We start from the raw sequence: 27,276 nt of genomic DNA, 5'->3' as shown, positions 1-27,276 counted from the left end.
ACAGATGTTTTCTCCTTAGTTGAGATCATAAGACCCCCACCTTAGTTTCATTTAAAAAAAAATTTTTTTTTCTCCATAGGATCTTGGGTGCAACTAGAAGAAAAAATAAAGTCTTAAGAGATCTTTATTTATTTATTTAGCTTTTTCCTTTTATGAGTTACACCTTGTTTCTAGTGACCCAGAACTTTTTGTCCTGTCCTCAGGAGCTTGTAATAAAATATTCTCGGTATACCTCTTCCTGAACAATATCCTCCTTGTCCCCATTGTTTTCAGACAGATAGATATCAAAGTATTGCTGTACAGTCAAGTAGACTGAATTCTGTCTGTGACATATTTTTTCTTAAACACTGACAATGTGAGCATTTTGCAAAATGCTCAAAGCCATTTTCATTTTTATAAAAATATTTCCCCCCATGATTTAATGTTACATGTTTGTAATCCCAGAATTCAAGAGGTGGAGGTAGGAGGATCATAAAACAAGTCATACTAGGTAACATAGGGAGTTCCAGGCCAGCCCTGGGCCACATGACCCTGTCTTTAAAATGTTCATTGGATCTATGTTTGAGCATACATTATTTTTATATAATTATGAATATTGATTTAATAATTTCACCTTTTAAGTTTAGCATAGTAATAATTTACATGCTCCTATATTTTTCATAGTTATACTTTTAGTGACTACATGATATTCTATAGTGTTGATGTATAACAATTTGTGTAGTTTTCACTTGCTATAAAAATTGTATTTTTTGAAAAATTAGGCTTTGGATGAGTTTTTGCTCTGAAAATTAGGTTACTAGATTAATAAATGCATAATTTCTGTAATTACTGGTACTTTGTCCTAGTTTCTTTTAGGTTAGTTGTATTAATTTGTAGTTATAACAAGAATGTAATACTCTGCCAGTTTTACCACTTAATAGTATTGAGTGTCTGCCTTCCCCTACTTATTTATTTGTGTATTTATTTGTCTGTCTGTCTGTCTATCTCTCTCTCTCTCTCTCTCTATCTCTCTTATTTGAGATTGGATATGTCACTGGTTTGGGACTCACTCTGTATATTTATTATATATAATACATGTGGAATGGCTAAAGTGAACTAATTAATGTATGTATAACCTCATATAACTTGTATTGAGAACACTTTAAAAATCAATGATTTTCAGTAGTCTGATGCTGTGGAATGTTGTTCTGTATGCTGTAAATGTGTGTTGCTCTGATTGGTTGATAAATAAAGCTGTTTGGCCAATGGTGAGGCAGTATAAGGTTAGGTGGGACTTTCCAACTAGAGAGAGAGGAAGGAGAAAGGCAGAGCTGAGGAGACGCTGCTAGCCACTGCCGCAAGATGTAAAGTACCGGTAAACCACAAGCCATATGGCAAAATATAGATTTATAGAAATGGGTTAATTTAAGATGTGAGAAGAAGCCTGAGCCATTAGGCCATATAGTTTGAAAATAATATAAGCCTCTGTGTGTTTATCGGGGTCTGAGTGGCTGCAGGACTGGGCAGAACACAGGAAAACCTCCAGATACAGTCTGGTATATTATTAAGTCCAGTTACCATGTTGTACAGTAGACCTCTTGATGGACTGTAGACAGATTGCTAAACAGTCTTATTAATAGAAAACACAGAGCCAGATATAGGGGTGAAAACCTGAGAGAGATCAGAGGAATAGGAACAGCCACATGCTAACCTCACCTTACTAACTCCGCAGCTTCCAAAAAGCGAGATACTTTCTGTCTAACCACGCCTAATATTCCTTGCTCTTCTGCCATCTGATTTGCTTTTAACTGACAAGGTCTGAGCCCAGCCTGATTCCACAGCTTTGTCCATAATCCTGTTTTACATCACAGTGTATGCTTTGTTTTTCAAATCCTATATTGGAGTTTATTTTATAATCAGAAAGTTCATACATACAGAAAGTTGGTAAAAATGAATGTTCTTCATACTGAAATAAAATACACCAACTCAGAGGAGAAATTGCAAATTAACTGAAAAATGTGTTTCTTTCTCTGTACTTACCTAATGAAGTTCAGATTTGGTTTTTAAATAGGTTAAAGAAAAAAGAAACTTAGATTTCTAAGTTTTCATTGTCTCTTTCTTTTGCAGAGATGCTGTTCAGTTAAATGTGATTGCTACACGACAGCTTATTCTCCTTGCACAGCAAATGAAGAATCTGGAAGTGTTCATGCATGTGTCAACAGCATATGCCTACTGCAATCGAAAGCATATTGATGAAGTAGTTTATCCTCCCCCTGTAGATCCCAAGAAGCTGATTGATTCTTTAGAGTATGTTTGAATTTATACACATTGCTTTCTATCCTAAGAATTTGGATCCAAATTTATCTTTTTTCCCCTCAGTGCTATGTACATACATGTGCATGCATGTATTTATCTCTTCTTATATTAAACAATTGACTACTTATCTTCTGCCCTGTTGTACAGATTTATGTCTGTTGATGAGATCAATGTAGAGTTTTTCCTTTGGGTCAGGTAATTATTGGAGGAAGGCCTCTGAATAATTTATCCATGTGCCAGAAGCTTTGTTTTTTAGATAGTCATTTCTAGCGCCTGTGGAGACCAGAGACCAATGGCTGCTTAACCATAAGGTTCTAATTCACTAAAGGACCCCCTCCCCTGCAATGTACAATACATAGAGAGCGGCCTTTCTTTTTTAAGAGAATCAGAGGAATTCTAGTCCTTTAATTCATACTCCTAATGTTACCATCTTTCTAAGGACAGGGATTCCCATCAGCAGTTGTTATAGGAACAGTGTTTGTATTTGATGGATGTAGAGGATTATGTGAAATGTGTATAATACAACCTAGCCTTTACTTGCCTTTTGGTCTGGCTTTCTTACCATATGAGCTCTTTTCTCTTTTTTGGACTACAATTATAGAAGGATTCCAACAGCCATTACATCTTTACATATTTGTTTGTTTTCAAAAAGTGTCTCTGTGGGCTTTTTTTGTATAGTTTTTGTTTTTCCTTGGTCCCATCTTTTCTCACAGATAATTTCATTTACTTTTGATTCCCACCATCCCTTGATTTTTCCTGAAATAAGCACACATAACCTTTTAAGAAAAGCTTTTCATGGTGAGGAAATAAATTGTAAGAAAATCAATACCATAGATGACTGAGGCATTTCTTGTGAAAATTACCTACTTTTAATTTATGACTCAGTTTCACAGATTTCCTAAATATGTACTTCATTTCCTCACAGATCATTAAAAGTGTTTATGATTCTGGAGAAAAGAGAAGTTAATGAATCTTACTACTTTTTGGCTTCTTAGTCTTGGCTTATGCAGGCATCTAAGGAAATGAGAAGTGCTTGTAACCTAAATCTTTTTTCTCCTTTCCTGGCTTTCAAAGGAATCTGTCTAGTAAATGATTCATGAGCTTACTGTATAAACTTAGTAGAAATAAGGTTTACTCTGGCCTGAGTCTTCCTTCAGGGTTTTTGGGTTTTTTTTAGGCGGGGCAGGGCACTTGTTTTCCCATCTATCAACTACCCATCCTATCCAGTTTTCAAAACTCAATTTCCATTGTAGTTTCTTTTCAAACTGGATAGCTATTTGCCTGTAGTTTAATGTTCTTACTCTTCTACATACACAAAGTACCTCTTTGCATATGTGGAGCAATTTAAGCTTCCCTAGTTATTATTATGGGTATCATCAGATTATGACAATATGTAGAATCTAATTGAATTCTTAGTCGACATAAAGGACAAGTTTCTTGAAATAGGAACATAATACCTTAGAGAAAAATGAGGAAAGACCACTGACGTTACTTATTTGGTCATGGGTCCTTTTGCAGGTGATTTTCAGAGATGCTGAGATCATTAAAGAAATGACTAAATTGTAGATTCTTAATTGAGTTTTCATAACATGCTTCAATATTTTTATTATTAATCCTGGTGTTTGTATATCTCACTTGAGGTTATACAATTCCAGTGGTTCATCTTAAATATTTAAATTATTAGACCTTTTATATTAAGTGTAAATATATGTGAATAGCAAATGTGTATATTTAACCTGTTACTCTATTAGATGGTAATACGTATATATGTAATTTCTAATGAAACATTTGAGACCTGATATATTTTGGAATTTATTTGGAAAGGAACTCTATTTTAAATACTATGTGATAGTGAATTACTTCATTTTGGTTTTTAGTAGTATCCCCAATCAAAGACACACAAAATATTGAATATTTAAGCTGAATGATACTTTCTAAAGACCCTTAATTGGTTTAGATTAGTTAAGTTTGCTGTCTAACATAAAATTTATGAAAGAACCTTTGGTTCTTATTTGAATAGGAGTTGCAGATAGTGGACCTATGATTCATATTTAAAGACACTACCTTTTTTTCCCCATTAGTAGAAGTTATTGTGAAAGACAGATGTGGTGGCACCCACCTTTAATCACAGCACTTGGGAGGCAGAGGCAGAGGCAGGTGAATTTCTGAGTTCAATGTGAGCCTGGTCTACAGAGCAAGTTCCAGGATAGCCAGGGCTACACAGAGAAACCCTGCCTTGAAAAGAACAAGAAAAGTGAAGGGTAATTGTGAAACTGTTTAAATCAGAGCAACAGATAGGGTTGTGCAAAGTTCAATTAAGTAGGTTCTTATCTATGATAAAATGTTTGTAATTTTTTAATGTAATTTGTTTGTTTGCCAGATGGATGGATGATGGCCTAGTAAATGATATTACACCAAAATTGATAGGCGACAGACCTAATACATACATATACACCAAGGCATTGGCAGAGTATGTTGTACAACAAGAAGGAGCAAAGCTAAATGTTGCCATTGTAAGGCCATCAATTGTTGGTGCCAGTTGGAAAGAACCTTTTCCAGTAAGCTCTTTAAAATTGTTAAGTAATTGGAATTTAGAGTTTTAAGTTATAAGTGTATAAAGAGTGGAGATGTGATTTAAGAGCTGTGTTATGTGCTGAATGTGCTTTACCATGGCAGAGCTGATGAGCATAGGAAGAAGTATATTACACTTTTATCTCTAAGGTGCTTCTGAGTGTATGGGATGTAAATTAACAGTTTTAAATTCTAATTGAAAATCAAATCAAGAGTTCTGACACTGTGTCTTCAGTAAAGGAGACCATGATTTCATCTGTTTTCATTGCCAAAAGTGAGTCATGTGTAAAGTGTATCTTTCCATGTGTAGATTACAAAGCTGAGGAGAGTATAAGAGATTTCTTTGTAACTTGCTACTAAACATAAACAGGGAAACAAGGTGTTAGGATACTTTTTAAATCCTCAGAATAAGAGAAGGCAGAAACAAAAGCCAGAAAGAAAGCTGATTCAGGAAAAACAAAACAAAACAAAAAACTCAAGGTCTGTATAAATTGCAGTAAGTGATAGCTTGCCCTTTTTGTTTTGATAATTATTTTCTTTTCTTCTGATTTACTTACTAAATTTGAGGAACACGTATCATTTTCTCTTAATCAAGATATTGCATTAATAGTATAAAATCAAAGGTGAACAGGCTTAATTTAGGAAAAGCTATGGAAAGTATACACTGCTTTTTTCCCTTTGCAGAGATTTAGCAGAGCTGGGTAATATTTTAAAAATACTTTAAAAATACTTTTGGGACATTTTTGGCAACTAAGACCAGTATTCCTCAAGGAATGTAGATCTTTCTTAGACTTTGGGAGAAAACTACAAAATGTGTTTGGAGTTAGCACTTTCAAATAATAAATGTACTTCAATGTTAGTTTTAACCTCTTCTTTTTTTTCTTCAATTTTTGGCGTTAGGGATGGATTGATAACTTTAATGGACCAAGTGGTCTCTTCATTGCGGTAAATAAACTTTTTGATTTACTTCTTTTATAAAATTTCCTGTATCTTTATACATATGTGTATGTATACATGTTTTGGCTATGTATCTTAAGGTGTTGTTTTTAATTTCAAAAAAGGCAGGGAAAGGAATTCTTCGAACAATGCGTGCCTCCAACAATGCCCTTGCAGATCTTGTTCCTGTAGATGTAGTTGTCAACACGAGCCTTGCTGCAGCCTGGTATTCCGGAGTTAATAGGTATATGAGGCAACACTGTTGCTTATTAACTGTGTAGTGACTGAGAGGGAAAAGGAGCTTCTGATGTTAATCCCTTAGTCCTGACTGTGCCATATTAGTAAAGTGTCCTATTAGGATATAGGAAATACCACTGTCTGTCCTAAGAGCTGTACAGTGGAGGCAATAACATGTGGAGCCATCAGTGGTAATAAATAAATAATGTATTTACAGAATTTACAGGTTTGTTAGGAACTAAATGAATGTGTGTTTGGAGGGGGTGTGGGGGAGGTTCCTGAACAATGATTTAAGCCAAACTAAAACAGTACAAACTTAACCATGGCACACTAGCTCAGCTGTAATAATTTCTGAGCATCCTTTTATGGTAATAGTAGTATTTATAACCAAAGCCTAAACATTTAAGAAATAATCCCTTCAGGGTCCTTTTAGTATGATATGGAAAAGGTATCCCACATCATGTCTTCCTACTTTGATAGTACATAATACTTAGACACTTCGACTTCCTCTTATGTTTCTTTGCTTTCATCTTTGTCTTTGCAGACCAAGAAACATCATGGTGTATAACTGCACAACAGGCAGCACTAACCCTTTCCACTGGGGGGAAGTTGGTATGATTTTATCTCTGTTTTTGAATGTTAGAACATAAAGCATTCACTGAGTTTTTAATGAGCCATTAGGGCCACTGAGTTGCAAAGTTATTCTTATTTTAGTTGCTGTGTGAGAATAGCTACCAATCCTGCCTTGTGGTCTACCTTTAACATTTTACAATAGAATATATGTCCCCACTCATCTAGTGGGTCCCTAGCTGTTCTCTGGTCTTCTGCAGCACCCTCATAGACTACCTGTGGTTTGGGGACAGTTCTTTTTTTCTAACTAATTAGTACACTCAGGCCTATGTTGCCTGTCTGTAGGTAATATTATTTATACCTGTTAGAGTAGGTATATCAGTTGTTCCCCAGAGTTTTAAATGAAGGAGTTAGGAAGTAGGATACATTTTTGACAGAATACATTCTGCTAAAGTCAAAGATCTATAACAGGTAGTAACATTTATTTGTTAACTAGCTCTAAAATAGGCTAGTATAACTTGAAGACTATTGAAAACAAACTCATTTTAAATTGAGTCAGATATAAATAAATATTTATGGCATTGCTTTTTATAATTGATCTATTTTATTTCTAAGTGAATTTTTACTATTCTACATAATTTTGTTATTAAAGTAAATTGATTGTGAGGGTCAGTCTAGTTCTTTCCTCACCCATCCACAAAGCCAAGCACTCTGCCACTGCATTCCTAGTCCTTATTTCTGTTTTGCTTTGTTTTTTTCAGATAAAGTCTCACTATGGGGCTCAGACTGGCCTGGAACTTGCAGTATAGTCCAGGCTGGCGTCCAGCTATCTGTACTCCTGCCTCAGCCTCCCAAGTGCTGGGATTACAGTCATGTACCACCACACCTAGCTACCTTAAAGTAATCTTACTTGACATTTGTACTAGGGTTTTTCTGTGGCATTTGTATTTAAATTTCAAGATTGACTATTGGAGTATACGAGAAAAAACTCTATAGAGTGATTTAACAATATTTTAAGTCATGGCCCTTCAGGGATATTAAAGCATGTTAAGTGAGTGAGGTTTTTATATAGACTTTTGATGTGCCGTACAGTTTTGTGAAAAATCAAATTCAGCATTATTCTTCAATGAATACCTCATTATACATTTCAATTAAAATATTAACGTAGAAGAGACCAAGTTTGATTGTGTTGATGTTGAATAACCTAAATAAACTACAGCAGAGGTTAATTTTGGGTTGTTTTAAGCTTGTATTATGTATGTTAATTTGAGTAACTAAATCATTCATAAGCAAAGGATGATGGTTTTCCTTTTCTTTTTAAAGTAAGTACAGTAATAAGAATCTGGAAAGAGGAACAGAAAGAAAGAAGCTATCGTGAGAGGTGAAATATAGTGACATAAACTGATCTAGGTAAAACATTAACAAGATTTTCAGAGTGAATTTTAGTAAAAATTCATTCATTTAATTAAAATACTGGCAGTTTTTAAACCCCTTGGAATCAGGAATCTAATGCCCATTTCTCTTAGCTATGGAGAGTAGAAAAGTTTGTTTTTTAAATGAATGAACTCTGAATCTTTGGTAAAATATTTTGCATTGTAAAAACATGATTTTTTTTTCAAAACTTCATTACATGGTTATTATCAAAGCTGTTACACAACTTTTCTTCCTCAGAATACCATGTAATTTCCACTTTCAAGAGGAATCCTCTCGAACAGGCCTTCAGACGGCCCAATGTAAATCTAACCTCCAATCACCTTTTATATCATTACTGGATTGCTGTAAGCCATAAGGCCCCAGCATTCCTGTATGATATCTACCTCAGGATGACTGGAAGAAGCCCAAGGTAATGGTGACTAGCTCTGTCTTATCTGTTCCTCTGACTGTTAAACAACCCGTGCTTAACACTGAAATGCTATTAACTCTGTATCTGTTCGTGCTTACGATAAGGCTTAATGGCCTTTTGTGAATGAGAAGACTCTTGAATTTAAGACTGTCAGAAAAGCAAAGGTAGTGCTGTAAGTCACTCTATTTGTTCCAAAGTTTGGGTGATAAATTACTGTCATATGTTGAATTCTAGGTCTAACTTTAGGTGCTTTTCTGAATAACAAATAATATTCAGAATGCTTTAACGCTTATTTTTCCTACAGGAGATTATCTAAATCATTACTTCAAGATGAATCCTTTAAACCAAGTATTCAGGCACCCTTGTGTTAAGTTCTATTCCAACAACCTAATGATCCATTATTGGAAGGGTGTCACACATACAGTGCCTGCATTATTGCTCGATCTTGCACTCAGGTTGACAGGTCAGAAACCGTGGTAAGAAGATTAGCAGTAATACACTGTGTATTGGTAAGGTGGTGGAAGCTTGCTGGAGAGACATCATGTCGCTAGCATGAGCTTACCTTTAGAATTACTAACCTGATTAAGCACAATCACAATCAAGATGCCAGAACATTTCCTAGAAATTGGAGATGTTTGGACCCCAAGAATGGATCTCATCTTATGGGGTCATTGATTCTCCAAACTCCCATAATAATAGGAAATGTCCTACCTCAGGATTGTCATTGTTATTATAAGCTGAAATTGAATCCCTTTCCTCTCTCCATAAAAACCTAGGATTTAGTTTTTACAAGAGATTCAGGGTAAAGTATTTTGCTTTAAAGTAGATGGTTCAGTTTCATATGAAAAATATAGAATGCTTCTAGAAAATTACTTGAAATAGCTACCTATTCAGCTTATAATATGGTAATTACAGTTTTTGACTAATGTTCTAGTTTTAAAAAGTTGACAAACAGAAAACTTGCTATTTTCTCATAGTTGTAATATCCTTTCTTTCTCCTTTCCTTTTTTTCATTGAAACCCTACAAATAATGTTTTCCTACTGTTTTTACCACATAGTGAAATATACTATAAAATGTTTTTTTTTTAAACTACATTGGCACCTTTAATTGGCAAATTCAGGATTTGAGTATTTATGTACAAAGAAGATGATGATTCCAGGACTTTCATCAGCTGCTGAAAAAATAAAAGTGAGGTATTTGCTAATTACAGTATCTCAGGATCTGAGTTAAACATAGGAAATTTTGGTAGATTGGATAGTTCAGGATGTTTCTAACTATATATTCACTATTGAACTAGGGGGGAGTGTTGAATAGAAAACTTATAGAACAAACATTTCAACTTTGCTAGAATGATTTGCAAATGGTTTAGCTATGTTGGCAGTTTTTCATAGCTAAAAATCAGCTGAAATTAATGATTGATGGTAATGCATATTTATATTAGTAAAGTTGCTATAAATTAGGGCAGAAAAGACAAAACTGGTTCTAAAAAGTAAAATAGATTTAACACATCATATTACCTTACAAAGAGAATGGGCTAATTTGCATTAATTAAAAGTAGTTTTTATTAACTCTTTGAGAATTTCATACAAGAAGTCAATATATTTTGACCATATTCACCCCCAACTCTCTATACCCACCCTACTCCTCCTGACTTTATATTCTTTTTTAAAAATAATCTACTGAGTTGAATTTATGCTGTCTATGTATAGCATGGGTGTGGGACCACCCACTGGAACATGTTGACCCTACCCAGGGCCACTTGCCTGCAGAAAACTGACTCTCCCTCCACTGACTGCTGTTAACTATCAATTGCTTCTCAGCTGGGGGTGGGAACACATCAGATTCTCGCCCATCCCTGTTAGAATGTTGACTATCTTGTGTAGGTCTGGTGAAGGCAATCATAGCTGGGAGCTCAATAAACTTAAAAATAATTATAATAAAAGGAAAATAATACCCATGGTTACTAAGCAGTATAAAGAAGATCCTGCAGTATAGCAAGTCATCTTAGATACAGTGATTAAAATAGTCATTATTTCATTATCTTGTATTGTTCTTTTTCTCTTGGGATCAGGAATTTGCAGAGGAATCAGCTTGTGTAGTTTTAGTTTAAGAGTTTTCATGTGATCAGATGGAGCTGAAAGAGCTGAAGTCTGATGGGGGAATGTGGGGCTGGGTTAGCCAGGGAATAGGTATTACTGCCCCTGTCTCATCAGGATTACACTTTGTATGATCTTTTCAAGGCCTAGTGGTTGCCTCTAAGAATTTTTTTACATGATAACTGAAGTGGTAGAGCAAGTAAAGTGGAAGCTAGAAATCCTTCATTATCATTTTTGCCTTGTTTGTTCTTTGCTCTCATGTAGCCCAGGCTGGCCTCAGATTGAAAGCCAGGATCATAGGCAAATGCCACCAGGCCTGGCTTGCTTCTTTCATTTGGTCACAAGCAAGTCGCAATCCTCTTAGATGTAAGGAAAGGGGGTACTCTGGAGAGCAGTCAGACTCTGGAAATGAGCAAGTGAGAGGAATGGCTTTCAGCCATTTTTGGAAAGTACAGTCTGTAACAGTTAACCTTCTGGCCAAGAGAATTCATATTCTTCTACCTTGAATAATGCAGTTAATTCTTTCCTCTACAGATTCCTATGGTATAAGCTGGAGGTCAGGGTTTTGCCATTTAAATCTAATCCAGTTGCAGATAAGATCGTTTAGAAATGATATTGCAGATGATACTCCTCATATGAAAACCTATGAAACAAAGCAAGTTAGCAGCTGCCCATATACTCTACATATGTTGAGAGAAGCATAAGATAATGGCTTCAGACAGTGTTGTCAGAGAGAAAAGGCACACAGCAAACACTGTTCTATAACAGTGCTCAATTGCAGTCCAGGTAAATGTTGACAGCTAGACTCATTTCTACATTCTGAGATTTCTCCTTTTTTTCCATAAAAAAATGGCCTGTGTAAGATTGAACAGCCTACTCATCTTGCTTCCTGCCCATAAAAACGACAGTGGTCAGGAAACATTTTTTTATAAAAAAGCCATTTTGTAAACGTTTAGGCCTTGCAAGCAGTTGTTTCTGTTAATACCAGTCTGCTCTGCTGTGAAAAGAAGGAAAGAAGTCATAGACAGTTTATAAATAATGAACATGATTGTTTCAATAAAACTTTATTCACAAAACAGTAATAGAATAGATTTGATGTGTGGGCTCTTGTTTACTGACTTGTGTTACAGAGACATTTTCATTGGTATACTCTCCCTTTTTATATAAACTCATGTGGCTTTAATAATTAGGAGTTTTTACTTAGTCTTTTCTGAAGATAATTGGATCACAGCATATTCACAAATCTCTTTGAGACAAGCCCTTCTTGGGTCTCATTAGGTTGCTGTGGAACAGTAAAATCGATACTAAATCTTTGACGCGTACAAACTGCCATCCAAACAGTAGAGAATGTGATATGTATCTCTACAATCTGGAGAGATTTGTTTGTTTGCTTGTTTGGTCTTTCTGTCTGAAAGATTCCATGTTGTATAAGGTCATTCTAAAATCTTAAAGAATCTTATATCTCTCTCTTGGATTTGATTTATGCACAGAAACTGTTTCCAGTTTGTTTTCATTTATTAAATAATTGATGTGATACAACCTAGAATTTCTGAATTCCATATAAAAAAACCACTTTTTGAACATTTAATCTGTTACTATTCAGACTTGGTAATAGCCTAACAATAAGTTAGCTTCTGTCTCCCACTGCCCTGTCAAGTCTATTGCTGCTTCTTACTCTCCTAAGAGATGGCCTACAGTCTTCCTTTTAATCCATTCTTAGTACACTGGTTAACTGGTGATTGCAAGGATAGCTAGCATCAGTGGAGTGGTCCACTCAGCTTTCAGTGCAAGAATATTGGACAGCATGCAAGGTGACTGAAGTCTTAAGGGTGAGTATGCAATGAGCAAGGCAGACTACTCTTAGCATCGTTCTTACCTAGCCTCTGAAGTCAGAACCTCATTCTAATGGTTACAGATGCCTTCTCCTTGTGATTAGAAGTTAGTCTAGGGAAAAGTGTAAATTACCTTGTAGGATGGAAAGAATAGTCTTACCTGTATCAAAGCAGGAATAACCTGAGACCCCTGTAAGTGTATAATATAAAAGCAACAAGGAGTAGGGTATGGTGCTGCGGACTGTAATTTGAGCACTCAGGAAGCTGAAGCAGGAGAATTTCCACAAGTTTGAGGCCAGCCTGGGCTGCATAGTTCCATAGGCCAGCATAGAATGATTGAAACTCTGTCTTAAAAAAACAGAGTTAAGTAAATAAGTAAATAAAAGCAACAAGGTATATAAAAGTTAGGTGATGTACACATTAACTAAAGTGTCACAATTTATTCTTCAGATATTTGCCTAGCCAAGAATAAGTAAACATTATACTATACCTTCTATAGACCCTAATATAATACATTAAACTAATGTTATTCAGTTCATGGAATTCAATTTACTCATTTATATGATTTTGAGATAAAAATCTGACTTGCTGTATATTTTGAAATAATTGTGTTCTGTTTCTTAATATGTGGATTCTTGGTTAAAGGGGAGACCAGGGTACATGTAAAAATCATCATAAATTACTCTACATTTAACATTACGTCATTGTTACAAATAGCATATTTTAAAAAGTTGCTTCATGTTTTTCATTGTTCAGTTTAACTTCTCTGAACCTGACATTTTTTCATCTGAGTGATTCTTACTGAGGACATTTGACAATATTTGGAGTTCATCATCACAATGGGGGCGGGATGTGCTTCCCCTCAGTCCCCAGTATGCTAAGGCCATGGTATTGCCAAGTATCTTAGTACATGGGTACTTTTATTTGTGATAGCTAAGGTTGAGAAACCCTAGATTAGACAATCATTAAGATCTGGCCTTATTGTAAATTGTGATTAATTGTATTTTAGAAGTTGTCATAGTAAAGAATAAATACATCCTTAGCAAGTACCAGACAGTATAGTCATAAGCATTTACTATGACATGTTGAACCAGAGTGATGGCTCAGTTTTAAGTGTACTTTAGCTTCCTGATAATATTGTCTGTACATTTCTCATGTATATGAATTTTCAACTCTTCCCACCCTTTCCCTCTGTTTTGTTTGTTTGTTTTGGAAACAGAGTTGAGTTGTAAACCAGTCTATCTCCACATTCATGGCAGTTCTCCGGCCTCACCCTCCCAAGTGTGGGATTACAAGCATGCATGAGCTACCATCCCTGGCCCTTCCCTCTCTCTCTCTCTCTCTCTTTTTTTTTTTAAATAAGAAATATTTTTTGAATGGCTGAATCAGGGTTGATTTTAGGGCAGCTATCATCACTTGAATGAATCTACATGAGATTAGGCAAGAAGCAACAGTTAAGGAGTCAGAAAGAAAAAATGTTTTAGTAAAATACTCATTGGAAAACGATGTGAACTATGCATGTTTGGGATGAAATTAATGTATATTATACTACCTATGATACTGTTGTATATTTAAAGAGAAAATTTTTTTTAAAAAAAAATCTGGTTCATTAAAGCAATTTTCCCTATATGGTTTATTTCTAGATAAAGCTTTGAATGTTTGATAATTCTTTTCATGTTTAATGAATTTATTTTGAAATTCTTTAGCAAATTAAATAGTTTTTCTTTACATTATCCATATTGCCTCATTTCCTTCAAGTATTTTATTCGTTTTCTTTCTAAATGTATTGAATATTATCACAGTTCCTTGGCTAATGATACTGCTTTTATTTTCTTCATTTCTCATATTCTGATTTTCTACCAATTCTCCCATTTGTAAAGCCTCTAATTTGAGGTCTTTCTAAATTTCATACACTTTTAGCTAGTCCTCGTTGTGGGAATGTAAATGGACTGTAAATTCTTACATTTCTTCATGAATTATTTTTCTGGTTTTTGGTGTATATTTGATTCAGAAAGCTCTTTCTTAATTACTGCTTGGATTAGTGCTTTGATATCAATGACTTATGCAAGTGATAATAAATAAAATGTCAGATAAGATTAAGGTTCCTTGCCCTTTAAAAAGAAACAAAGTATACTATTTTGTTTCTCTAAGGAAGGGCATGGGTGACGTCTGAGGAGTTGAGTATTTCAAAAAGTACTTGGCATCAGTCATTGATTTCACAGCACATCCAGATAATCAGGAGTGGTGCCAATCACTGTTGAAAAAAGAGTTCTTGTATTTTTCTAATAGAGTTAACTAAATGGCAAAAGAATATTTCTGTGTATCTGCTTCAGAGATGCTAAAGTGCTGGGATTATAACATAGTTGTAGAATCTGTGTTAAGGATTCTCACTAAGTACAGTTTAGCTGAAAAGTGAAGGGAGACTAAACTGAATCATTTTGCCTAGTGTGGTACATAGAAAATTTGAATTTAAACTTTATTATTGCATATCCTTTGAGAATTAATTCTGTGTCAGCAGAACTTTGTGCAAGTAATACTAAATTTCTTTTGCTGCTGCTTCTAATTTGTTTTTCCATTTTGGATTTATAAATTATTCTCCCAAGATGCAGAAATATTCTGATTCTTTGCTGGTTTGGTACACTTATGAATTACAATTGGAAATGAGTGGTTGGGACCCCTGGTGATAATGGGATTTTTTACCCAGTCTATATGTTATATGAATCTCTTGATTTTTCTTGAAATACAGGATGATGAAAACAATCACTCGTCTTCACAAAGCCATGGTATTTCTTGAGTATTTCACAAGTAACTCTTGGGTTTGGAATACTGATAATGTCAATATGTTAATGAACCAACTAAACCCCGAAGATAAAAAGGCAAGTATTTTCTGTTTTGGGTTAGAAAATGTGATCAGTAAGCAGCCTGAAACCTAGGCATTTCCCACAACCATCACATAAGAACATCGATCTAATTATATTTTCTCAGTATTTCAATCTTTTTTTGGAGCTGAGGATCGAACCCAGGGCCTTGTGCTTGCTAGGCAAGCGCCCTACCACTGAGCTAAATTCCCCAACCCTTCAGTATTTCAATCCTAATTATTTATATTTGCTTTATCTTAGAATTGATAAAGTATTTGGGAATATCAAAGGCTTTCCAAAGTACAATTGAGTTGTTAATCCTTTCTTCCCACAAAGAGAACTTTAACATCTTTATGGGTTTTATGTTCAGAATACCTTTTTTTCTCTGAATTTTTTTGTGGTGGGGGGGCTCCAATTGCTTTTTTATATTGTATGCTCTTTTGTCACACTCTGCTTGTTTGAAAGTTAAACTGTGTTCCTTCTCAAGTTACCTCAGATTTTTGGTTTTTTTATTTTGTTTTTTTTTTTTAATTTTTTGAAGCAGTGTCTAATTATGTAGCCCTGGCTGTCCTGGAACTCACTCTGTAGACCAGGCTGTCCTTAAACTCACAGATCCACCTGCCTCTGCCTCCTGAGTACTAGATTAAAGGCCTGGGCCACTACTGCCCAGCTACCTCATATATTTTAGCGTGTATATGTGTCCTAAATACATCTAGTTACCTCCTTTTACAGGTGTAGCAGTGTTAGGACTGAACCTAGGACTTTAGTCTCAGTAGCTTCCTCCTTATGGTAATTAGAACCTTAACATAGCTGTGATAATACCTCTAGCTCTCCAATATGTGTGTTTATATATTACTGTAGTTCTCCAGTTCAAACCCCACAATTAGAAGACAATTGCTCCCTCCGTTTTCATTCTTGGAGCTTCTCTTTATTACCATTTTCTTTCTGTCTGATGTGTTACCTAGAACACAGAATATAGCTTAGTTAGGAGACTGATCATAGTGAACTTTCAGCTTTTGATTGTCCGTCAGTCTTTATTCACCCAAGGTGTTTTGTTTTTTAAAACACAGTTTCAGCACATTAAAGATTATTTTCTATTATTTCCATTTTGTTGTAGTTGAAAGGTCAGTTACTTGTTTGTCCTGACTCTTTTCTAGGTTTTCCGCATGTTTGGTGTTCTGAAATTTTGTTTGGGCTTTCTATACCTGTAGATAGGTGTCTTTCAGCAATTTGGGAAAATTCTTAAACACTGTTTCTTCAGATGATGTTGTTTCTCTGGTCTTACCTTCTCACAGAATGGTTACGTGGTAGATGAAACGAAAAAATATTTGCTTTTGAACTAAAATGTATATTATTTATTTATATTCTCCAACAGCCAGTTGAGTCTTAATACTTTCATTTTTAGAAAGTTCAACTTAATCTTAGCCATTTATTCATAATTGCTCTAAATCTTCTTTCTGCAAGTTCATATTTAAATGATAGACAGTGTCGGTTTCTGCTGTTGGAGCCCAGTCTAACTTAGGCTACCTCGTTTCCATGTTGTTTGGATAATCATTGTTTTCAGTAATTCACGTTCCTTGAAGTGTCTTTTGAAATTTTGGGACATAGATTGAAGTTGAATCTTTCTCTAAGAATTTGCCTTTTCTGTTCATATGTCAGAAAGAATGTTCAGAGAACAATTGATCCTGTTAGCCCTGTCTTAGTTTGGGTTTTATTGCAATGAAAAGACAGCATGACCACAACAACTCTTATAAAGAAAACTTGTAATTAGGGTGGCTCGCTTACAGTTTCAGAGGTTCAGTCCATTCTCTTCATGGCAGGGAGCATGGCAGCGTGCAGACAGACATGGTGCTGGCTACATCTTAATCAGAAGGCAACAGGAAGTGGACTTAGTATCACACTGAGAGAAGCTTGAGCAAAAAAGACCTCAAAGCCCACCCTCACAGTGACACACTTCCTCTAACAAGGCCATACTGTAATAGTGCTACTCCCTTTGGCGGCCATTTTCTGTCAAACCACCACAAGCCCCAAACTGAAAATAAATACCCATCAACAGAAAAATGAACAAAACAAAATCCCCAACAACTATATATGCAGTTTGTGTGAAATCTCAAATGAAAAAAAAAAGAGCATTTGGTGTTTATTGGTGAAATTATTAAGGCCACTCCACATAGTTAAAAGGGAGATTTATTTAATGGCATAACTTACAAATGAAGGAATAGGTAGGTTGAGGGTTCTGGGAAAGACGCAGCGCAGCCCAGTGGTGTTCTCTGGAGAACTCTCCTCCGGTCCACCTCTAGCGTCTGGGTTCCCAGCAGGAAGAGAGCACGGTGCAATCTGATCTGGGGTCTTCAGGGCCCTCCCTTGGCCCCGCCTTGTAGGCGTGATAGTTACCAAAGCCTCAATGGGTGTTGGAACTTCCAGACCAACGCTGGAATGGCTACCCACTACAGGTGTTGGAGACACTTTTTGCATGTGTTCTAAAATCCTTCACTTACATGGCTTATGAATCTAGTCTTCATTTATGGTTATAACCCTAGAAACAGGTTTAGCTCATCAGAACCTGCAGATATTTTTAGGTGGAATTTTTGTGGCTTCTTCCTTTTCTTTCCCTCTTTTTTAATCTCTCCCCTTGTCAGGCCTAATATGTAGCTTATTTGCTTAGCAATTATTAAAGAGTAAGCACTCGGGGTGAGGAACCTAGAATGTCACTACTCCTTGTTGTCTATCATACTCTTTTCTCTGTGTTCTCCCAGAGATAACAGTTATCTTGAGCACTAAAGTAATTTTCCCTTTTGTGACTATACACAAATAGCATTATACAGTACTCCTGTTCTTCACAGTGCTTTGTATTTTAATTTTAATTCTTAATTTTAGCCACTTGTGGTGTGTGTGATGGTGTCTTGATACCAGTATGTATTTCCTGCTAAATAAAATGTTTATGTAGAAGTAGTGGTGTCATTACTCACTGAAACATGGGCTAAGAAGATGAACAAATTACAGAAAATGATTTGTAACTATTTAAAAACATTCATAGGATGGAAGTCAAAACTAACTGAATTTTTATTTGTTATTTACCAGATTTGTAAACATGAATACTTTGACAACATACTCTAAAGAGACCCTGGGCATCTTCATTTGTTACTAGTAGAAATGTGTGATGTATCTGTCTTCAACTTTATATTCAACTAGTCTGCATCCTTATCTTTTAGGCATGTCTCTTATAAGCAACCTAGAGTTGTTGTTACAGTCTGATAATTACTGACCCTTTTTTGGATAATTTAATCTGAACCATAACCTGATAATTTTGGAATTGCTTGCTGTTCTAAGGAAACAGACCCTTGTATATGCTAGGCAGGTGCTGTACTTCTGAGCTACATCCCAACCTTAATTTTAGATTTAAATTCCTTAGGACTTCATTTTGTTACACCTATCTTAATTGTCTTTTCTGTTCTCTTTTTGCCTTGTTTTTAGGTATCTTGGATACAGTCTTACTTTGTAGCCCAAGCTGGCCTTAAACTTAAGATTCTCCTACATTTCCAAATGCTGGAATTACAGGCATGCTCCACTATACCTCGTTAGATTGTTTGTTACAGTTTTAGTTTTCCCACCTACTTTAGTTGCATAAAAATTACATTCTTTTTCAGTTGTTTTAGTACCTTGCTCTAGAGAGTACAGCATCTATTTTTAAGCCTAACATAAATGGATACTTTTACCTTTTTTGGATAATTAAGGACCAACGCCTCTATTCTACTGTTATTGGTCATTTATTACTGGAGTTTATCTTAGTCTGTTTTATGCTGGTATAGGAGAATAAAAGACAGGGGTAATTTATAATGAACAGAAATTAATTCATAGTTCTGGCATCTGAGCAGGGACTGACATCTGATAAATGCTTTCTTGTGTTATCTCATGGTGGAAGTGCAAGAGAGAGCAGGAGATAGAACTCACAACATGACCTTCTTTTATAGTTGGCATTAATCCATCCATGAGGGTAGAATTCTCATGACATAATCATCTCCTATTAGTCCCTCCCTGTAGCTGGAGTTTTCCTGCCTGGCCCACAGTCAGGATAAATCTCTCTCACCTGCCAGTCCCACAGCCGCTCAGACCCGACCAAGTAAACGTAGAGACTTATACTGGTTACAAACTGTATGGCCATGGCAGGCTTCTTGCTAACTGTTCTTACAGCTTAAATTAATCCATTTCTATTAATCTATACCTTGCCATGTGGCTCGTGGCTTACCGGCATCTTCACATGCTGTTTCTCATCATGGCGGCAGGCAGGGTCTCTCTGACTCAGCCTTCCACTTCCCAGCTTTATTCTCCTCCTTGTCCCGCCTATACTTCCTGCCTGGTCACGGGCCAATCAGTGATTTATTTACCAACCAATCAGAGCAACACATTTGCCATATAGAACATCCCACAGCACCTCCCTTCCAAAACTTCTGTTAAGGATCAACCTTCTATATACTTCAAAGTGGATACAAATAAAATTAGTGCAGTCTCTGCAATAAATACTCAGGTAATTTGTCAGGATAATCATTCGTCTGTTGCCCTTCATTTCTTCCACCGTCAGGCATCCACTGAGATTTATGTTTACAGTCTGGAATCTGGAGTCATTCTACTCCAGTCTTAAAGAATACACTTTAGTGTAATTCTGTATCGTGGATGATAACTTATCACTCCAGTTTTTATTCTTTTTTTTTCCAGTTTTTATTCTTATGGAAATACCTTTAGTTTTCAAGTATCTTTACACTTGTGTAGATTGTTACATTAGCAATCCATTAAACACTTGGAAAAAATGGTCTTTTGGCTTCTACTGCATCTGTTGAAAGTAGTTAACAGCAGTCAAGTAGTTGTTTTGTAGGTAATCTATCTGGGCTTCTTTCTGACTTAGTCTCAGATGCCTAAATGTATATTTATATATGGTGGATGTGGTTTTTAAATCTGTGTTTGGTGTTTCATCATTTTTGCAGGCATCATGTTCTTAGGTACTGCTTCTGTTCTTTTCTTTTCCTGTGGGACTCAAGTCACACATATTTTGTGTGTGTGTGTGTGTGTGTGTGTGTGTGTGTGTGTGTGTGTGTGTGTCTCACACCCACATAACCCTCATAACAGCTTCTATATGAAATCAAATCTCTATCTGTGTTGGTACCGTGGGTACTATATTTTCATTGTATTGATTTATTTGTCATATTTTCCCTTCTAGAACTTGTTTTGGGGTGATGATTTATAGTGAATAATCTTGTCGTTTCACAAAAATCCTTAACTGCCTGTTTAATCAAGAATACTGAACAGTTAATAGCCCTCTTATTTTGCACAGTAGCAGTTACAATAAGTCTACACTTTTCATCCAATGACAAAGTAACTGTTACTAAAATCCTAAGCCATCATTCATGGCTAGGTTTTGCTTTTTATTGTTTATTTATTGTGTATGTAGTGGTGGTTGCTTGAGACAGGGTCTCATTGTGTAGCACAGTGTCTTAGTCACTGTTCTATTGCTGTGAAGAGGTACTGCTTGACACCATGACCAAGGCAACTCTTATAAAAGAAAGCATTTAATTGGGATCTTGCTCACAGCCTCAGAGGGTTAGTCCATTGTCATCATGGTGGGAACATGGTGGTATGCAGACAGGCTCTGATGAATACATCCTGATTCTTAGGCAGAGAGGTAGAGCGCCTAGGCTTGGTATGGGCTTTTGAAACCTCAAAGGCTACCCCAATGACACTCTGCATTCAACAAGGCCACACTTCCTAATCCTTTCAACGAATTCCATTCCCTGGTGACTAAGCATTCAAATATATGAGCCTATGGAGGCCAGTCTCATTCAAACCACCACACAGCAACTGGCTTCAAACTGGTGACCCTCCTATCTACTGTGTGCTGGCATAATCGTGTGTGCCATCATGCTCTACTTGATTTTTCTCGATGTCAAAAATATTCTCTAGGAAAATTAATCTATGCTGTAGAAAATATACAGGGGAAGTTGAAATGGAAAGAAACTTGAAATGTATGTCAATTCCTATGTAAAGTAGTGAAGAGCACAGATATATGTTGACAGTAGAAAAGGTAATACTATATTGAAGTGTTTTGTAGTCTCTTCATTTGAGATTGTACTTCATATAAACTGAATTTTTTGACAAATTACAAAAAATTAGCAAAGCGATAACTTTTTTTCTTACCATAGACCTTTAATATTGATGTACGGCAGTTACATTGGGCAGAATATATAGAGAACTACTGCATGGGGACTAAAAAATATGTATTGAATGAAGAAATGTCTGGCCTCCCTGCAGCTAGAAAGCATCTGAACAAGTAAGTTTGACATGGGCTTGGTGCACAATTTTTCTTCCTTATGAAATATTCTACAATTTGCTTTGGTGAAATAGTATTCTGAATAAAAAGGATGTATTATATTTAGTAATAATGCTTACCTTTGGGTTTGTAGCTATATGGTATTTATTTAAGATTATTGAAGGACTGGAGAGGTGGCTCCCTGGTTAAGAGCACTGGCTGCTTTTCCAGGGGACCAGAGTTTGATTCCCAGCTTGCATGGTGGCTCACAGCTATCACTCCAGTTCTGGAGGATCGCACCCAAACATACGTGCAGGCAAAATATCCATACACATAAATAAATAAAGATTATAAGAACTTATTATCTTCATTTATGTGTATTTCTGAGTATGAACTTTGGGTATTTCTGAGTATGAACTATTTGCTTCCCTTCAATTTCTATTGAAAAAGTAAAAGTATTAGCAGAAAATGATAATATTGTTTGAATCAGAAGTTACTTATATAGTTTTTTAGTTTTTAAACTTACTACACAGAGTAATGGTGTTCCTAGCCTCTTAATAGAAGTAGTAGTTTTTAAACATGCTGTTTTAAAACATAATAAACTCAGAAAACAGAGGAGTCAAAATCAGCTGTAGTCCCATCACTCAGAGATTTAAGTACTACTAAGGGTTGTCTCATTGTAGTATTGTTGTGTGTGTGTTTTCTAAGACTCATACTATTCACTTGCCAAGGTCATAGTACTATGGAGCTTTTAAAATACCAGTTTTATTGATGAGAAAACAAGTTTGCAAGATCATATTTTACTAACTGTAAGGAAACTATAATATAGGTATTTTGGCTACTTGTTTAAAGCCACTGTCTCTACTTCTGCACCTTCATTGCTGTACTAGTCATGGCTTGGACTGTATGATAAAGTTACTGGAATTTATAATAGTATCTATCTGAAGGATTAAATTTCTTCATACAACCATCAAAAACCATAAAAAATGTTGAGAAACATGAGCAAGGTAACATGCTTACAGATCTTTGTGAGCTGAAAGGTTATTTATGGAGCTAATGCTGTCTATTACTCTTAGATGAGGACTTGTCAGTTGGCTTTTGGGTTTTGGAACTGTTAACTATCAGCAGCATTTTTGTATTAGATAGAAGCTCAGACATGTATCTGTTTTACTTCCAGTTTGCTTGCTTGCTTGCTTCCTCCCTCCCTCCCTTCCTCCCTCCCTCGCTCCCTTCCTCCCTCCCTCGCTCCCTTCCCTCCCTCCCTCCCTCTCTTTGTTCTTCTCTCCGCCCTCCCTTCCCACGTTTTCCCCACCCTTCTTTCTTTATTTCTGACAGAGTTTTATTCTGTAGCCCAGGCTGATCTCAAACTTAGGATTTTCCTGCTTAGATTCAACCTCTCAAGTGCTAGGATCACAGGTATGAGGCCACCATGCTTGGCTTAACCTATAGTTTGTTGATGGCTACCACAGAAATGGGCACACAGGGCTGCTCAGTTTAATTGTTGCTTACTAAGTCCAGGAACACTGATATGAAAAGACTGCTATACTCCCCATTGCTAGAGTAATGCATTGGTGTGCTACTGTTCAGGTGCAGGCAGATAGGTTTGAATTGTTCTAACTTGAACTTAATAAATTTTATTTTAGTGTTTAAATTTGAAAGTTAAAAAATTGCTTAGAACTTGGTTTAAAATTACAGTTATTAATTAGCTGCTATCCAAAATTAATTTTATTCTAAAAAATATTTAGTGTGTCTCTTAATTTGTTTTTCAGGTTGCGGAATATCCGTTATGGTTTCAATACTATCCTTGTGATTCTTATCTGGCGCATTTTTATTGCAAGATCACAAATGGCAAGAAACATCTGGTACTTTGTGGTTAGTCTGTGTTACAAATTTCTGTCATACTTCCGAGCATCCAGCACTATGAGATACTGAAGACCAAGAATTTAGCATTAGAACATCTATGCATATGGTGATCTAAATGCACAAAATGTAAAATGTACCTAAGTCATCTCACCTTTTGTTAAGACATTAAACCATCTTAAGTTGGAGCGTGGAGTAAATTATGGTCCATTTTATGTAACATTTTAATGTTTATGCTCAAAACCTAGTGAACACACTGTGGTATGCCAGCTCAGATCTGCAATAGCCACTCAAACTATGACTTACATTTTGATCCTTGAAATGCAGAGGGTAGGAAGAGGGCAGAAGTGGGGCTATGGGAACATTGACCAGTATAACTGTGCAGTTCTGGAACATACTAATTAAAACATGCCTTAACATGCAGTCCTAATTTCAGTGCAATGGGAAGTGTACAGACAGGAGGCCTAGATAGATTAGTTAAATATTTGATTTGATTCTTCATTGTTGGGTTTCTTTTTTTTAATCAGATGAAATGTGGGTTTTAGTTTTGTTAAGAACACAGCCATGTATTTTTGCTTCCTATAAGTTAAAGGTGGTATCAGATGTAAAGACATGTTCTAATTTTCTTTCTGATTAAATGTGTGTTGCATATCATTTTCCTGCAAGTAATCAGTTGCTCTTATGATCAGAAGGCCAAATATTATTCTGTAGACACTGATGGATCTAAGTGAATTTGAGAATCCATATCAGTATATGCTCTGTGCATTTGAAGCAAAATGAAAACATGGACAGTAAAACTGTGTTAGTATCAAAAAAATAGTACAACATTTTTCTAGTCTACATTTTGATCAAATGGAACTCTGGTGAGATGTATTTTCATCTTGAAGAGGATTTCTTGAGACTTGATTGGAGATGGGATTAGGGAAAGATTCATCATACATGTTCTCTCTATTCCTTTATAAATTTTGTCACAGGATTCACCCCATCTGAACATGCATTATTATGAAGGAATGTAGTTGCAGCTTTTAACATAAAGAAAATATCCTCATGTGTTTATCAACACATACTGATTTTGACCTTGAAAGCTGAATTCCTTAAAAATAAGTAATGCATAAGTATGTGTATAAAATTAAATAAAAGATTTTACCATGTAAAGTAGCAAACTTTTGAATGAGTATCAAGTCATCATTTCTTTGCATGTTGTTTTAGCTTTAGAAAGACATGCGTTATAGAAACAATAGCAAGAAAATTGATGTATATTTATTGATACATTACAGTTCCCTTTAAATCTTACTAGTTTGTTACTATTTTATCATATATTTTCTTTAATGACTTGTTCAGCACAACACTGTTATAATTAAGCTGATCAAGTTGTACTACATTTAAATCATCAGCAGTGTATCTTGAAAGTGCTTAAAGGGGTCAGTTCACAGTACAAGAAATTAAATGTAACTTTACATTTTAATTTTTTTGTCAATGAAATACAGTGTAAAAGTTTATTTTGCTATTGTGGAAAAAACAAAATGTAAAGGAAACCAACTTTTCCCATGCAGGTGTATAGTCTTGAAAAGGAAAAGATGCTTCTGTGTTGAAGCCAGACTTTGTGTAGTAAAACTTTTCAACATTATTTTAAAAGAAATATGTATGTAAATATCTATGTATTCTTTGGAATGATACTGAAGTCTCTGGTCTAGGACCATGCCTTTTGTAAGGTATGAGAGACCATGATAGTGTGTGAAATGGAATAAATGATGCCTTTGATTAAGGTGGCCCATATAATATACATTGAGTACTCCATGTCTCCAAGTACATTTCCATGATGTAATGAAAACACACTAACCTTTGTATGATTTTTATACATCTGCCAAATATACCTAGAATCTGGTGAATTGTCTTTGGGTCTCAGAAAAGAATCAGGTGCAATGTGGGCAGGTCTGTAAAGTGAACCGGACATGTGTCTTCTGTTTTATTGCTCGCGTAATCTAATTTAAAGAAATGCTAACTAGGGCCATGCTGAGGTTACAAATTAATTTTATGTGTTTAGAATTCTGTTGACAAAAGGTAATGAGTAAATGGCATTCATCCTGGAATTTACAGTTTTAAAATTAGTATGGAGGGTGAAATGTGAGATTATCAGTCCTCACCAAGTATGCTTTGGATTCAAGTCATATTTAAAGAGTTTAAAAATGTATTCTGTTTGTAATTTGCTAGACAGAGTTTTTAGTTCTGATTATATTTTTCATACAGATTATTCAATAGGACAACCTGTAAAATAAATTGATTTCATTCAACTCATTTGACAAAACTGTATTCTAAACCATTTAGGGTTTTCCCCTTATCTTTTCTTCTCTGAACTCTGGCATACATATTTGTACACTGTAATGTTATTGTAACCATTTAATTAATTGCCTTGGCAACGCTAATGTATCTTAAAGCTTAGTGCAGATAAGCATGACCAGGTTGTATGTTGTTTGACTTGAGGGTGACATAGAATAAGCGTTCCTCCAGTCTGCCAGATGACGCTTGGAAGCGGGAGGGGACTCTCCCTTCTCCCCTTTGTGTTTGTCTGTAGGAACTGATTGGAAAACTTTGTTTTGTGTTTTGTTTGTTTGTTTGTTGTTTTAAGTGTAAACTGATAATCTTTTATAAGAAGTCAATAGAAGCATTGGGTGCCTTTGTTTGTAAACCAAAAAGTAATAAATGAATCCCTATATTTCTATTCTAGCATCTATTGTATTTTTACATTGTGGGAATCATCCAGAGTTAACGTGGCTAAGTAGTTCTGAGCATTTTATCTTCCATAGGTGTCGTCATTTATACCATCTTTTTATTTATGTCTGAGTTGTTCACACAGTACTTTAGAGGAAGCATATAGGCAGAATAAACACTTAGTTTAAAGTATTTTTATAGAATAGTTAATGAGGCAGTTTTCTTTTTTAATATAAACAGAACCAGGAGACTACCAGCATGTTTCTAGGGTAAATGACACCATGTTAGTTTATAGATTCTTCACCAGTAACTGATCTGACTTCATTTAAAGGATTATTCATTTTCATAGAGATTGAGTGAACCACTTGGGGGAGGCTGAGAGTGCATCAGGATGGGGTTAGAGTGTAAATGGCTTTGTAAGCATGTCTTTCTAGGCCGACTTCCAGCTCTGCCTTGAAACTGTTTGCACTGACTTGTTCTGGTTTGAGAAAAACATTCTAACTTTGCATGAGAAACTTAGAGAAAAAAGGGTATGAGTTTGTCTGTTTAAATATATATGAAATATTTTCTTAATAAAGAAAATTTGAGCAACATTGTTTGATGTTCTCCTTTTGCAAGTTGATAAGTCCAAAGTGCAAATACTTAGAAAAACTCCAAGTGGTATACAAGTTTAATGAGGAAGAAAACTCTCATTCTGTGTGTGCTTGTGCTGGGCTGAAAATCATGTACTAAGATCTATGAAGATTTTTTTCCAAATTCATTGTATAAACATTCTATTGAAATGTTCTCAATATATTTATCATAAGATAAATATGCTAATGACTTTGGCATAGTAATATAGTTTCATATGAATAAGCCTTTTTTAAAAGGAAACATGCATGTAAACAGACAAATGAGGCTAGTTTTATTTGAAATAGTCATCCATGGAGGTCATACATTTTAATTTGTCAGTGTTTACTTTGATATTTAATACTCTATTTGCTTTATATTATGTCTTTCTCAGGTTCCTATTTTTCAGTGTGGTTCTTGGTTTCATGAGAGCAAACCTAGCCTGCATGTTTGACATTGTAAAGACACCACCTGACACTTTTTGAGTACTTAGTGTTTATTAGGCATGGCTTTAAGCATTTCCATATGATGCTCTGTTTATGCCTTACAACAAGCCCTCTG

At 35.4% G+C, this 27,276-nt stretch overlaps 1 protein-coding gene across 3 annotated transcripts in view; it reads left to right on the top strand.

Annotated features, from left to right (window-relative positions):
- Far1 (fatty acyl-CoA reductase 1) overlaps positions 1-26,116 on the top strand; it is a 62,063-nt gene extending 35,947 nt beyond the window's left edge. For 2 of the 3 annotated variants that reach the window (XM_052760634.1, XM_052760632.1), the window contains 9 exons: positions 2,107-2,286; positions 4,676-4,853; positions 5,767-5,811; positions 5,928-6,046; positions 6,584-6,651; positions 8,281-8,452; positions 15,128-15,257; positions 21,431-21,558; positions 23,307-26,116. In XM_052760634.1, coding sequence (XP_052616594.1) covers positions 2,107-2,286; positions 4,676-4,853; positions 5,767-5,811; positions 5,928-6,046; positions 6,584-6,651; positions 8,281-8,452; positions 15,128-15,257; positions 21,431-21,558; positions 23,307-23,469 — 1,183 coding nt within the window. In that variant the 3' untranslated portion in view covers positions 23,470-26,116. Of the gene's footprint in view, positions 1-2,106; positions 2,287-4,675; positions 4,854-5,766; positions 5,812-5,927; positions 6,047-6,583; positions 6,652-7,370; positions 7,510-8,280; positions 8,453-15,127; positions 15,258-21,430; positions 21,559-23,306 lie in introns of all 3 variants that reach the window. The other variant, XM_052760635.1, reaches the window with a different exon arrangement.
- Positions 26,117-27,276: the final 1,160 nt, after the last annotated feature.

The sequence above is a fragment of the Peromyscus californicus genome, unplaced genomic scaffold, assembly GCF_007827085.1.
Source record: "Peromyscus californicus insignis strain IS unplaced genomic scaffold, ASM782708v3 Scaffold_4__1_contigs__length_199733344, whole genome shotgun sequence".
Taxonomy (NCBI): Eukaryota; Metazoa; Chordata; class Mammalia; order Rodentia; family Cricetidae; genus Peromyscus; species Peromyscus californicus.
This window is presented reverse-complemented; position numbering and strand designations above follow the sequence as displayed.